We start from the raw sequence: 14,862 nt of genomic DNA on the forward strand, positions 1-14,862 counted from the left end.
ATTTTAAAATACATTTATTTTAATGAGGCTGGTTTACATATGTGCGATGCATTCGCACTGCGCATTGTCCAAAAAACGTGAGCATTAACTAGGCATTGCAGTGTGAATTGTCTGCACATTATCATCTATGGGAACGCATCTGATTCACAGATGTGTTCCGTTCTGATCAGCAATTCTCTCCCTGCTCACTACACTTCCCCCCCTCCCCCCTCTCCCAGGTCAGCAAATTCGCAGGTACAACGCACAGGAACCACTGAACAGCTCTGTTATCTCTTTGCAGAGATAACAGAGCTGGAATTCGCACCGCACAAGTGTGAATCCAGCCTAATATTGTGTATTGCTCCCTTTAACATCAATGACAGCTTGAAGTTTTTTGTGGTATTTGTGGATGAGGCTCTTTATCTTTTTAGATGGTAAAGCTGCTCGTTCCTCTTGGCAAAAAGCCTACAGTTTCTGGAAATTCTTAGGCTGTCTTGGATGAACTGCACGTTGAGATCTCCCCAGAGTCACTTAATGATATTGAGATCAGCTATCTACCTACGTGTTTCACAGTAGGAATGGTGTAACTTTCATCATAGGCCTTGTTGACTCCTCTCCATATGTAGCGTTTATGGTTGTGACCAAAAAGCGAAATGTTGGTCTCATCACTCCAAATGACTTTGTGCCAGAAGGTTTAAGGCTTTACTCTGTGATGTTTGGCATATTGTAAGTGGGATGCTTTGTGGCATTTGCGTAGTAACGGCTTTCTTCTGGCGACTCGACAGTGCAACCCATCTTTCTTCAAGTGCCTCCTTATTGTGCAATATATTGTGTATTATTGAAACAGCCACACCACATGTTTTCAGAGAGTCCTGTATTTCACCTGAAGTTATTTGTGGGTTTTTCTTTGCATCCCCAACAATTTTCCTGGCAATTGTGGCTGAAATTTTAGTTGTCTACCTGACCGTGGTTTGGTTTCAACAGAACCCCTCATTTTCCACTTCTTGTTTAGAGTTTGAACACTGCTGATTGCCATTCTCAATTCCTTGGATATATTTTTATATCCCTTTCCTGTTTTATACAGTTCAACTACCTTTTCCCGCATATCCTTTGACAATTATTTTGCTTTGCCCATGACTCAGAGTCCAGAAATGTCAGTGCAGCACTGGATGAAAGATGCAAGGCTATGTCAGGAGTCCAGAAACTCATTGATATTTTACACACGCACACTAATTACAATTAGTGTGATAATAAATGGCTTCAGCCAAACACTAATCATGAGTGAAAGAAATGTTTTTTGTGTTATCATTTGTATTCTCTGAAAAATGGCCAAGAAATCATACATTGTTCCAGGGTAAACTTATGAGCACAACTGTACATAATCTAGAGCTATACACAGGGTGTGAGGTCAATAGATCTATTAAATTAACCTTATGTATGGAATGTTCAGAAAAATGCACTCTAATGAGCTCAAACACTATTGGGTCTATTTTTACAGCTAGAAGGCATATCTCCATACACCACATTTCTGAAAATCACACACCAGCACTTTTGGGAATTCACATCCTCTAAAGTGATGTTAGATAGACACAGGGATGGAGTGCTCAACCTAAAAAGTACACAAGGCAAAAATATGCCCCTTAACATTCTTAAAGCAATCCTATACTCATACACATCTTAGGGAAATTATATAATTTTATCCTAGTCACTGATTACTATATTAACCTATCCTGTCTTACTTCATGGAGGAGAAAGTGATGTCAATGTGTGTCACCGCTACATGTCCTAGAAATACACTCATCTTAGAGAAAGTATGGAGTTGTAACTCTGTCAATAGGAGAATTACTAGTCAAGTGTAATGAGATTACTAGTCAATCCCTAATGAGACTGGCCAGATATACACCAAAACTAATCCTAAATCTCAATGTATTTATATTTCTATACCATCCACTATGCATGCCATAAATGCTAGATAGAGTGAGACAGATTGCCCTTCCTCTTTTGCCTGGCTTTGACTATACATTTTGCTCACTGTGCTACACACTTATGTCATAGGCCGTCTCTCTTACTTTTCCCAACTCTGCTTTAATGTGTAACAGTTTTTCTCTATCACTTATAAACACAATCCTGAAAAGCTCAGAATGAACTTTAGTGTAACAGCCCTGTCATTTTCTCGAATGCAGTGTCAATACGTTAGTAATTCTACATAGGCATTAATTTTCCCATTAAATGGATATGGAAAATTATTAATTCAGATTTTCCTTAGGCTATAGTAGCCAGCATTTTACTGTTTTTACTACACGTTATTTACTTTTTAATCCGCAACAATGCTGAATAATTTTGCAAATGTGTTTCATTATCAAATTATTTCAGTACTTCATTTTAAAATAATAAATGTGAATGTTCCAGAAGGTTTATTAATGTTTTATTCTTTTAGGTGGACGATATGCAGTGGACAAGCAAGGAACACACACAACCAGCATCTGTTTGTAGCCTGCCGTGTAAGCCTGGAGAAAGGAAGAAAACTGTGAAAGGAGTCCCTTGCTGCTGGAGCTGTGAACGGTGTGAAGGCTATCATTACCAAGTAGATGAGCTGAGCTGCGAACTGTGTCCTCTAGATCAAAAGCCAAATGCAAACCGTACTGGCTGCGCACTAATCCCTATTATCAAACTTGAATGGCACTCTCCTTGGGCAGTTGTTCCAGTCTTCATAGCCATTTTGGGAATAGTTGCAACAACATTTGTAATAGTCACCTTTGTAAGATACAATGATACACCCATTGTGAGGGCATCTGGACGTGAATTGAGCTATGTGTTACTTACTGGGATTTTCCTGTGTTATGCCATCACTTTTTTGATGATTGGAACGCCGGATATGGTGGTTTGTTCTTTAAGGCGCATATTCCTTGGGCTTGGCATGTGTTTTAGTTATGCTGCATTGCTCACAAAAACAAATAGGATCCATCGAATATTTGAACAAGGAAAGAAATCTGTGACTGCTCCTAAATGTATAAGCCCTGCCTCTCAACTGGTGATTACTTTTAGTCTTATATCAGTTCAGTTGCTTGGGGTTTTCATATGGTTTGTAGTAGATCCACCTCATGTAATAATAGACTACGGGGAGCAAAGAACATCCGACCCGGAAAACGCCAGGGGTGTTCTTAAATGTGACATTTCAGAACTTTCTTTAATCTGCTCCCTAGGCTACAGTATTCTATTAATGGTTACATGTACTGTTTATGCCATTAAAACAAGAGGAGTGCCAGAAACCTTTAATGAAGCCAAACCTATTGGATTTACAATGTACACCACCTGCATTATTTGGTTAGCATTTATTCCAATATTTTTTGGAACAGCACAATCAGCAGAAAGGGTAAGTAACCTTAATAATTTATTTAATAAATGTTCACTTAAACTGGTTACAATTATTGAAAACAAAAATACTAATTGTTTGGTATGGTATGATATAGAAAAGTCAACTATTTATAATGGTTTTAACAGCTTGTGTTTTTCCAATAATTGCTGAAAGTTTAAAGTGTGTGTCAGGTTGCAAATGAAATGTTATGTATTTGTCACATCCTGCAGTACATGCACATCTTCCCATATTTTATCCTTTTAAAAATAATAAAGTACAGAAAAAATACCCGCTGATCTGCCAGAAATCCAGTGTGCTCCTAACTTCCTATTTGAACACTGAAATCAGAGTCAGCCCTGCCTGCTGGACTAGAGAACCCTACCTCTCCCTTCAATTTACTGGTTTTACTTCTATAAGTCTGTACACACACTGGGGTTGATGTACTATCATAAGAGAATGTTCATTTTGCAGAATTTATTTTCACGTAGCTTAGTGAATGGGCTGATGTAAAAAAAAATATTTTGCTGAGAATAACGCAAGAATAAATAAAAAAACTGCCTATACTACTTTACCAAATTGGATAATTTGTGTGCACCGAGAGTGATTTTGGAGAATGTAGTTCTGGGAGCAAGAAGTCAGTAGGAACTGAGCTTCTGTAAGAATTTACAAGCCTGGTGATAATGTCACAGGATATTTCTTGGACCCTCACATTCACGTTATCCCTTTTATTGTTAAAAACATTTGGAACAATTTTTTGCTTTTATCTATTTATTTTTTGCACATTTTGGCCAGAAGATTACAAGCCAGAAGTTGCAATTTTCATATCACACAATATTAGCACAACTCTTTATCAAATCTATAATTTCAGTATCAAATATATTCAAATAAATTTTGGTGCACACAAACACAATTTAATAATAAACTTTATTTATTTTTTTGTAAAAAATATAAAAGGTGAGGTTGTGCTGAATAAACACATTCAAAACATCTAAAGCTTCAAAATTGCATGTGTCTGGCAAAAAATTATAGTAGCAAAATGATAACAAATTGTTTATAAGCACACAAAGTCCACTCTCAAGCCTACGCTTCTGATGTCATCATATCCATTGGCACTTGACAGCGGACATTGAGCTTGTTTCATTTATTGTCTCGTGAGTACCCTTTTATACTAAATAATTGCAGTGATTTATATGGTGCTACACAATCTGATCTGCTATGGTTCTTTCCTAACCTCTCCTGCTGCCCTCATTTATTGCTGAGCAGATTGCGGTCTGGGTTGTGATCCTTGCCAAGCTGGCCATCTCCATCCTGTGGATACTTTCAGTACATGTAAGCATGCATGATCTCGGTTAGAAGGGATCATATATTTCTAGTAAGAGGCTCTTGTCTCACAGCGGAAGTGCACTGGAGTGGGCATATTTGGAATATCGATCAGCACATGTAATTCTTGCTTACTGGACTTTTGCTTCACATGAGTGCATATTTATTTTACTGCCTTGCATTATTCACTGTGACATTTAATTTTCTTTATCTTAGGGTGAAAATGTAAATGGGAGGTGCAACACAGATTTTTTTCCATCAGATTAATGACCTTGTATTACCTTGTATTTAGTTATATATGAATGCAGTCACCCTATAACATTTTATTATTTTAAGGTTTGATTCAAATTTACCATGTGCACAATATTACATTTTTTGTTTTTACACGGTGGGTCTTATGTTATGATCAGGGTGAAAAGTCAAAATTGGAAATCAGGAAAAAAGTAGTAAGGCCTTGTTCACACTGGGCAATTTAATCAATGCCTCATGCAGGGTGAAATAAGGCTACACTGATATGTCTAGCATTGTGTGGCTAGCATTGTATAATCAAGAATTGGCCCAAATAGAGTGGCAAAAAGCCAGCTGGACCATACTTTTTTGTACGTGCCTAATGCGCATTCTGTTGTTGCCCTCAGTTTCTTAAATTGGGAGAATAACTGAAATATGTCTTTCTTTCAATATGGGTACCATGGTGCTGTGCCAGCATAGCAGTATTAGGTATTTGGACAAGTTCATTAGGTGTATGGTCAAGGCTTTCCTATTTGCAGAAGACACATGAGGGGTGTCATGTAAGAGAAAAATAGTGGAGTAGACATTGTCCACTTATATGGTGAATTTTGTCTCTGATGGCAATCCAGAAAGAGACAATTTCTAAGTATTAGAACACCAGCAGTTGTCAGGAGCGTGGGTGTAAGGAGTTAAGGTAAATATTTTTTATCATTTGTAAATTTTAAGTTCATGATCTCATTGAGTGGGTGGTTGAGTTAAGGTGTTAGAAAGGAAAAAAGGTGGGATATCCCGTGTCTCGTAGGTGTTTCAGAATGACAAAGGTTTTCAAAGACAGTTAGGGATTGACAAAAATTCTGCTTAACCACTTACCCCCCGGACCATATTGCTGCCCAAAGACCAGAGTACTTTTTGCGATTCGGGACTGCGTCGCTTTAACAGACAATTGCGCGGTCGTGCGACGTGGCTCCCAAACAAAATTGGCGTCCTTTTTTTCCCACAAATAGAGCTTTCTTTTGGTGGTATTTGATCACCTCTGCGTTTTTTATTTTTTGCGCTATAAACAAAAATAGAACGACAATTTTGAAAAAAATGAATATTTTTTACTTTTTGCTGTAATAAATATCCCCCAAAAATATATAAAAAAACATTTTTTTTCCTCAGTTTAGGCCGATACGTATTCTTCTACATATTTTTCGTAAAAAAAATCGCAATAAGCGTTTATTGATTGGTTTGCGCAAAAGTTATAGCGTTTACAAAATAGGGGGTATTTTTATGGCATTTTTATTAATATTTTTTTTTACTAGTAATGGCGGCGATCAGCGATTTTTTTTTTTCGGTATTGCGACATTATGGCGGACACTTCTGACATTTTTGACACATTTTTGGGACCATTGGCATTTTTATAGCGATCAGTGCTATAAAAATGCATTAGATTACTATAAAAATGCCACTGGCAGTGAAGGGGTTAACACTAGGGGGCGGGGAAGGGGTTAAGTATGCCTGGGTGTGTTCTTACTGTGGGGGGGGGGGGTGGCCTCACTAGGGGAAACACTGATCTTCTGTTCATACATTGTATGAACAGAAAATCAGCATCTCCCCTGCTGACAGGAACGAGAGCTGTGTGTTTACACACACAGCTCCCGTTCCCCGCTCTGTACCGAGCGATCGCGTGTGCCCGGCGGCGAATGCGCCCGCCGGGCACACGCACGGGAGTCGGGGGCGAGCGGGGGGCGCGCGCGCGCGCCTCCGGCGGCGCGCGTGCGCCCCTAGTGGCGGCTAATAGGCAGGACGTCATATAACGTGATCTCGCCTAGGAGAGCCACCTTGTGGACGTATTTCGACGGTGCGGCGACGGCAAGTGGTTAAATTTGTAATTAGCAACATAGGGGTTGAGTTACTAAAACTGGAGAGTGCAAAATCTGGTACAGCTGTGCATAGTAGGCAATCAGCTTGGAAGCTGATTGGTTTCTATACACAGCTGCACCAGATTTTGCACTGTCCAGTTTTAATAAAACAGTAAAACAGTGAACAGAGTAGGATATTGTAATCTAGATTAGCTCTTATGTATATTGTCCCTAGAGAGACAGTCCTTGATTGTCAAAGAATGGTTAGTGTTGGTTTTAGAAACTAACTTAAAGGGGTTGTAATCCCTCCTGTTTTTTCACCTTAATGCATCCTATGCATTAAGGTGAAAAAACATCTGACTATTATCGGCCCCCCAGCCCCCCCATTTTACTTACTTGAGCCCTGAAAAGTACACATGCTGGATCTTTGCCCAGGGTTCTCGGCTCTTCATTAGATAGATTGAAAGCAGCGCAGCCATTGGCTCCCGCTGCTGTCATTTAAATCCAATGATCCTATAGTGCCACGTTAAGATAGAGCCTTGAGTGAAATTGGGGGGTTGTCCATAAAGGTGGCCTGGGATCATGAGAAGTTTGCATTTTTACTTTAAGAATTCCAGTAGGTTAATTGTGTCGTTTATAAGTTTGTAGTCTTTGCACAGTTGTGGTCTGTGTGCTTTGGTTATGCAGGGAAGGAATTCTAAATTTTGTTTCAGGATTTCTCTTTTGAGTGACATCTTTCTCATATGCGTGGCAGCACCAATCCAAGACCCTGTTTAGTCTACAAGCATAGTGTTAAGCTTAACCACTACAGCCCCGGAAGGATTTACCCCCTTAATGACCAGAGTATTTTTTACGATACAGAACTGCATCACTTTAACTGACAATTGTGCGGTTGTGCGACGCTGTACCCAAAAATGTACATCCTTTTTTCCCACAAAAAAGAGCTTTCTTTTGGTGGTATTTGATCGCCTCTGTGTTTTTTTTCTTTTGCGCTATAAACAAAAAAAAAGCAACAATTTTGAAAAAAACTAAAACATTTATTTTACTTTATGCTATAATACATATCCCCCCCCCCAAAAAAATGTATTTGTCAGTTTAGGCCGATATATATTCTTCTACATATTTTTCTTAAAAAAAAAAACTGAAATAGGAGTATGTTGATTTGTCTACAAACTATGGGATAGATTTGGGGACTTTTATTATTTTTTATTGTTTTTACTGGTAATTGGTGGTGATCTGGAATTTTTAGCGGGACTGCGACATTGCGGCAGACATTACACTTTTTGGGACCAGTGACATTATTACATTGATCAGTGCTATAAAAATGCACTGATCAATGTAAAAATTACACTGGCAGGGAAGGGGTTAACACTAGAGCGCGATCAAGGGGTTGAGTGTGTTCGCTCAGCGTGTTCCAACTGTAAGGGGGATGGGCTTACTGAAATATGACAGAGATCACTGTTCCCAATCCCTGGGAACAGTAGATCTCTGTCATGTCACAAGGCAGAATGGGGGAAATGCCTTGTTTATATAGGCAGTTTACTGTTCTGCCTCTCCTAACCGTGATCGTGGGCTGCTGGTGGACATCGAGTATGCAGGACCCACTATCCTGCTTTTATGTCAGTCCACGATCATGCTTTTACGGACTGTCGGTACATCAGTTTGCGCAGGAGAGTCGGCACGCTGCAGTATATCTGCGTGAGTATGTAGACAAGTGGTTAAAGTTGGGAAGTCCCACTCCTCCTTTGAATTTAGTAAGAGTCTGAACCTTGTAGCTGAGCCTAGAACATGGGTTGTACACTCTGCAAAAATGGCTGTGTTAAATGTAGGCATTTTTTATGTAAGGCGAGTGTCTAAGTAGGTGGTAGGTGGCCAATTTAAATGTCAAAGGCTTCTGTGAGAACCAATGCATGAAAAATTGGTATTGATATGTTTAATATTTCATATTTTGAAAGCATAATTTTGAGCTTGGATATTTAACCATACTTCTTGAATGCAAGCATTCGGTTGGGAATAGCGGTAGTTGGTTGTGAATGTAAAACACCAAGTCATCAGCGAAAGCTGTTATAAGATATACTTTGGATTGTAGTCTAAGATTCCAAATGTTTCTTGAATTCTTACTAGTCCTAATAATTGGTTCAATGGCTGGAATAAAAAAATAATGGGAGAGAGGGGGCAACCTTGTCTTGTCCTATTTGTAATTTTGAAAGGACCTGAAAGGAGTCCATAATTTGGATTTTGGCTGAGGAATTGTAGTAGAGGCAGGGAATCCACTAAAGAAAAGAGGCCTGTTTAGTTAAGGGTTGTTTCCATAAAATCCCATGTAACTGTCAAAGACTTATCTGCATCTGTGGAAGAATAAGGCCTTCTATCACTATATGTTGAATGCAGTGAATGAGCAAAAGAGACGTTATGGTGTATCTCTCTTTCTGATGTAATTCCTACCTGGTCCTTTCAGATATGAAACGAATATGTTGCAGAAGCCCATTAGCCAAAATTATTTTGTGTCAACAATAAGTGAAGCGATTGGCCAGTAGTTAGAGCAAAGTGTACTGTCTTTCTTGGCTTTGACAGGACTGACATGTGGGCTTCTAAAAGGTATGAGGGTAGTTGTGCTTGAATCAAATCATTAACATTTTTAATAAAATGAGGTGTCAGGTTTTTTCAAATGTCTTATAATAGTGTGTCATGAATCTATCTGGACCTGTTTTTTTCTTAGGTTTTATTTGTCAGTGGAATGTGTTTTCTTGAGGTCAGTGGCTTGTGAAGGAGAAAAAGAGGGCAAACCACTTCCAGTCAAGTATGACCTAATCTAGGTAGAGCAGCAAGAAGGATTGTGAACAAAGTCTATGGCGAGGTTATATAGTTTTGAGTAGCAATGTATATACTTTTTTTAATTATCGTATATGTGCTTTTTACATTTTACTTCAAATTAACACACAGACCAAGTTTTCAAATGCAGTGAGTTTAGCCTATATTATTGTCAATGGCACTTAGAACAGTTACCTTGTATTCCAAGAGTTTAATTGTTCTTCCACCTCCTGATGGTTACTCGTATAATTACAACATATTTGTTCTGCACATACAAAGGCTTGGGCAGTCAACTGATTATGTAATTATGTGCATCAAAGCCAGTATATGTAATTCTGTGCATCAAAGCCAGTATAAGAACTGTTTTAAAACATAATTTTATTTATAGTTTGCTAATAGTTACAGATATTCAAAGAAGTAAGTTAGATTGAAAGGGTCAGGCTTGTTTACAATGATGTTTTTCTCAACAGTGCAATTGCTTGACTCCAGGTTTGTATTTTTTTTTCCTTGTCATCCAAGCTATAAAACACTTATAATTTTAAAATGATAATAATCTCTTTCTAAACAGACATTTAATAGAGACAATTAGCCCCATTTATACTTTTCATGATGGGTCATTATGTTGTCAGTCTGCAATTTTTAAGTAGTTGTTGTTATTGTTCTGACAGCAAGCAAATGTCAACTTTTTAAGATGAGGAAAAGGTAAAGCACAAATTAACTCCATAAGGGTTTATGTCTCGTGTATTCACTCAACTCATTTTCTATAACATATGCATTTCCTTCCTAAATGGAATGTATATTCTTTTATTTTTTCACATAAACACTTAAAAGAGATGAAATAGATGTAAATAATTGTATAGATATCTGTTAACTTTTTAAAAACCGTGTTTCTTTGTATAATATTCAACTATACATGCAGACATTGTTTTTTTATTGTTTCTATAGGCTTGTGTTTACTTATTTGTGTTCAGCTAGCATTTCATTTCATTTCATTTATTCACATTGGTTGTTTGCGCTGATTGTTTTTTCCTATTTTTAGACATTAATATTCACTATATTAAATGCAATAATTAAAATTTGGAAGATGAAAGGTAAAAGTCATATCAAAAGTTACTGGTACTTTAAGATAACTACTGCGATAATAACTCAAACACTGTATGTGGTTACTGAGAATACACTACAATTTCCCTCTAAGCCAGGGGTGTCCAAACATTTTTTAAAGAGGCCAGATTTGATGAAGTGAACATGCGTGAGGGCTGACCATTTTGCCTGACATTCTTTGAACCATTAAAATTAAATGCAAATGACATATTTTATGCAAATTTATTGCAAAACGCCATACTTTTCATTTTAATTACATGGATGACAAATCTAAACAGGTGTTAAATCACTCTGCCTTTCATATCTGAAGGCCAGATAAAAAAAAGTACATTAGATATTATTGGTAATAAAGGTTGTCTGTCAACTCTTAAGTTCAAAAAATATTAACAGGAACATAACACCAAGTATACATGTGCCCAAACATATTCATAACTGATTTAGACCAACTGACATTAACTGAGATTTTACAATATATTCATCTCAATTGAAAAAAAAAACTTACCTGCACTAATGTGAAGGGTGAAACTGAGATCTGGACTGCAGCACATAGGCTAGGTCTGATTCAAAGGCAGTGATTTTGATGCGCAAAATGTCACGCAGGTGAGAGTCACCTAGTCTTGTCCTCACGCGGTTCTTGTTAAAGTTCCTAGCAGAGAATGTCTTCTCACACATATATGTTGAGCCAAACAAGCTCAGCATTTTCTTAGCCAAGAGAGCTGTTGGTGACGACTGCGTAACTCGCTGTCACAATGCAGCTCAATGAGCTTGAGCTGCAGCTGACCTGGAGCATCATCGGATTCAACAGAGAATGGAGAGGAGAAAAGGCTGATCTCCTTTTCAATACCTGCAAAATCCTGAAAGTACAGTTTAAACTCCCCAGCCAGAGACGTGATGTATGCTCATTTGCACACTGATATTGTCCTGTGGAAAACTGTTCATTGTTTCCTGCAACGCTGAAAAATGTATGAGGTTGGGCTGTGTTTGTGACAACTGCCTTATGAAAAGATGCTGTGTCATGTCAACTAGAAACCCCAAATCAGCTAGGATCAGATAGCTCTTGCATCGGTTGTCCCTTTGTTTCCAAGAATTCTCAGATTTCCTTTCTAAAAGAGTAGAAACGCTGCAGTGCAGACCCTCGACTGAACCATCTTACATCGTTGTGATAGAAAACATCTTCGTATTTAACCTGGATGTCCAGTAGAAACTGTTTAAACTGGAAGTGCCACAGGGCTTTAGACAAATAAAATTAGATCTTTACCACCGGTTTCATAACATGATCATATTTGAGATGTTTAGCACAGAGAACTTGTTGATGAATGATACAATGGAGTTTAATAGCTTTGCCTTCTTCTTTGATGACCTTGTTATAGATTAGGGTTGATAATCCACTTTGTTCACCAGCCATGGCAGGTGCCCCATCAGTAATAATCCCAGTAACTTTAAGGCAGTTTCATGTCATCTATAGTGGAACTAACAAAAACTAATAAATATTTTCCTCTTGTTTAGTCTGTAAGGCTCTAGAGGTCAAGTATCTAATCATGTCACATTAATTTCTTCGACCACCCCTCTCATAAAAATCAGCAACTGAGCTGTGTCAGATAGGTCCGTGCTTTCATCACAGGCTACTGAAAAGAAGTAAAAATCCGGTTCTTTTGGACGTCAACTGTCTCTTAATATCTGATGAAATCTCTTCAATTCTCCATGCTATGAGTCAGGCAAATGTTGGCAAACTCTTGATTCTTCTCAGGACAGATATTCTCAACCATTTTCATAGCGAATGCTTTGATAAAGCCACCTTAAGCAAAAGATTTTCACTTTTTAGCAATTAACGTTGCCACCTCATAGCTCGCCTTTTCATTTGATTTACGGGCTCTTGTGAAAAATCGCTGTTGTGACATTAAAATATCTTCAAGTTGCTTCAACTTTTCACTGCGGTCCTGCCCTGTTAGCTTGTCGTATGTGCTATGTCATGAGTGTTAGTGTCTCTTGACATTAAATTCCTTATAAACAGCCACAATCTCTTGGCATATTAGACAAACACAGTGATTCTGTATTTCAGTTAAGAAATATTCCACTTTCTACCTGTCCTCACTGTCAACTTTGCTTCTCCTGTTTACAGTCTCAATTTCAGAAATTGTGACCCCCACTTGTAATTTGCCTTGGTATCCCTTCTGAGGCCCCCAAGCTCTGCTCAGCCTCAGGGTAAAGATGAGCTCAGTTTTTTTCAAATATATATTTTATATTCGCTTTATCCGGTGAGAAATCTGGCCCCCACTTGTAATTTGGCTTTATCACTTCTGTGGCCCCCAAGCTCCACTCAGGGCAAGGATGAGCTTGTTTTTTTATATTTTATATATTCTTTATCTGGTAAAAAATCTGGCCCCCACTTGTAATTTTCCCTTATGTCTTATGTGGCCCCCAAGCTCTTATCAGGGCAAGGATGAGCTCTGTTTTTTAAATATATATTCATATGTTCTCTTTATATTCATTTAGACTTATCTTATTATCCCCTAAGAAATCTCAGAGCGCCTCTCACTGCAAGGGTGACCTCCGGCGTGTTTGCAAGTGGATGTGGCCGAGCCCGCTAGGATGCTGACAGCGTGCAGCGCTGCCGCCAATCACAGGCACTGAGACACAGAGCTCTGAAGATGTGGACTGGGAAAGGTCTTACAGTAGTGCCTGTTATTGGCACTGCACACTGTCAGCTTCCCAAAGGGCTTTGAACACACCCTAGCAATACACCCCAGCTCATCCTTACAGTGAGAGGTGCTCTAGAATTTGTCAGGGGATAAGAGAATATCTATATATTTTAAAAAAACAAGAACATCCTCAGCCTAAGCGGAGCTTGGGGGCCACAAAAGTGATAAAAGCAAAATTGCAAGTGCTGGCGGTATAAAACCGGACCGCGGACCGGACTTTGGTCATGCCTGCTCAAAGAACTAGACAATTAAATTTTTTTCTAGCAAATTATGATAAAAAGAAAGGTATTTGATAGATGTAGAATTAAATTACAACTTCCAACCAGGAAATATATGAGGGTTCTTCAAAAAGTTTAAGCATTTTTGTTTACTTTTTCAAAAACAAAATACATCACTTTTACTAAACTGCAAGGTCAAACGGCTTGACAGACAGAATAGTCACATTCACATAACATTCTCAGACACGACCAATTACTACTCCTCCCGCCCTCACAGTTTCCAACAAAAAAAATGATAAAAGTGCAGAATCTTTTTGAAGACCCCTCATATTTGTATGGTTGCAAGCTTTCGGCTCGTAGTTCTCCATGAACTACCAGATCGTTGTTGAGTGCTCTTGGTATTTCATTGAGATTTCCAAAGGTGAACATATCCATTAGGTTTTAGTAAGACATATATACTATAAAGTGCAAGAACAGTAAAGTCAGGTAAACAGAAGCAATGAGAATGCAAGTAAGTGTTTAGAGAGTTGATGGTGGGAAGTATCCAGGTTGGTATGTTTGCGAGTAAAATTGAGGCTTAAACTGGGAGAAGCATTAGTGTACATTCAAAGCAGCCATGGAGACCTCTTATGAGAAGTATCCCCTAGGAAGCTTGTTTTGGCCAACCACAATATTAGTGTTCTGGACATGCATGTACTGTGTCTCATAAAGTATCTGCATGCTGTGCAATGTTCTAGTATAGAAATAGGGCCTGATGGTTTTCTGTACAACCCATTTGCAGCAAGGACTTTTGTATGCAGATAAATCATGAATTTTCGACAGAACATGTAGGAAAGGTTTTAAAATGCGATGGAAACATATGACAGACACTGTAGTAAACACAGTGATGCCCATTCTGACCAAATTATGTTAACCATAATTTGAGTACAATAAAGAATAAATGTTCGAAGAATGTGATTTGTGGGGAAAGTCATCAGCTATCATTACTGTAGTTCTGTTCATGTGTTATTAGGGATGACACAACCCCTATTACAGTATTTGGTTGTAAATAGTACTCCAAAAGTAAAAATAATGTAGATTATTTGGTGAGAAAGGGGTTGTTTTTTGTAATTTCACAAATTAATTCATCAAGATAATCTGAAATCACATTTACCAGAAACATTCATCTGCACATTAACTGACTTCACTGCCTAAAAAGAAAATGGTACTTATTATACACATGTAATATATATATATATATATATATATATATATATATATATATATATATATATATATATATATATATATATACAGTGCCTTGTGAA

The 14,862-nt window shown here is 38.0% G+C and overlaps 1 protein-coding gene across 2 annotated transcripts in view; it reads left to right on the forward strand.

The window, feature by feature from the left end:
- Window positions 1-14,862, forward strand: part of GRM8 (glutamate metabotropic receptor 8) — a 1,246,805-nt gene that overhangs the window by 1,097,927 nt on the left and 134,016 nt on the right. For both annotated transcript variants that reach the window (XM_040343692.1, XM_040343693.1), the window contains one exon: window positions 2,417-3,352. In XM_040343692.1, the coding sequence (XP_040199626.1) occupies window positions 2,417-3,352 (936 nt within the window). The remainder of the gene's footprint in view (window positions 1-2,416; window positions 3,353-14,862) is intronic.

This window comes from Rana temporaria, chromosome 3, assembly GCF_905171775.1.
Source record: "Rana temporaria chromosome 3, aRanTem1.1, whole genome shotgun sequence".
Classification (NCBI taxonomy): domain Eukaryota; kingdom Metazoa; phylum Chordata; class Amphibia; order Anura; family Ranidae; genus Rana; species Rana temporaria.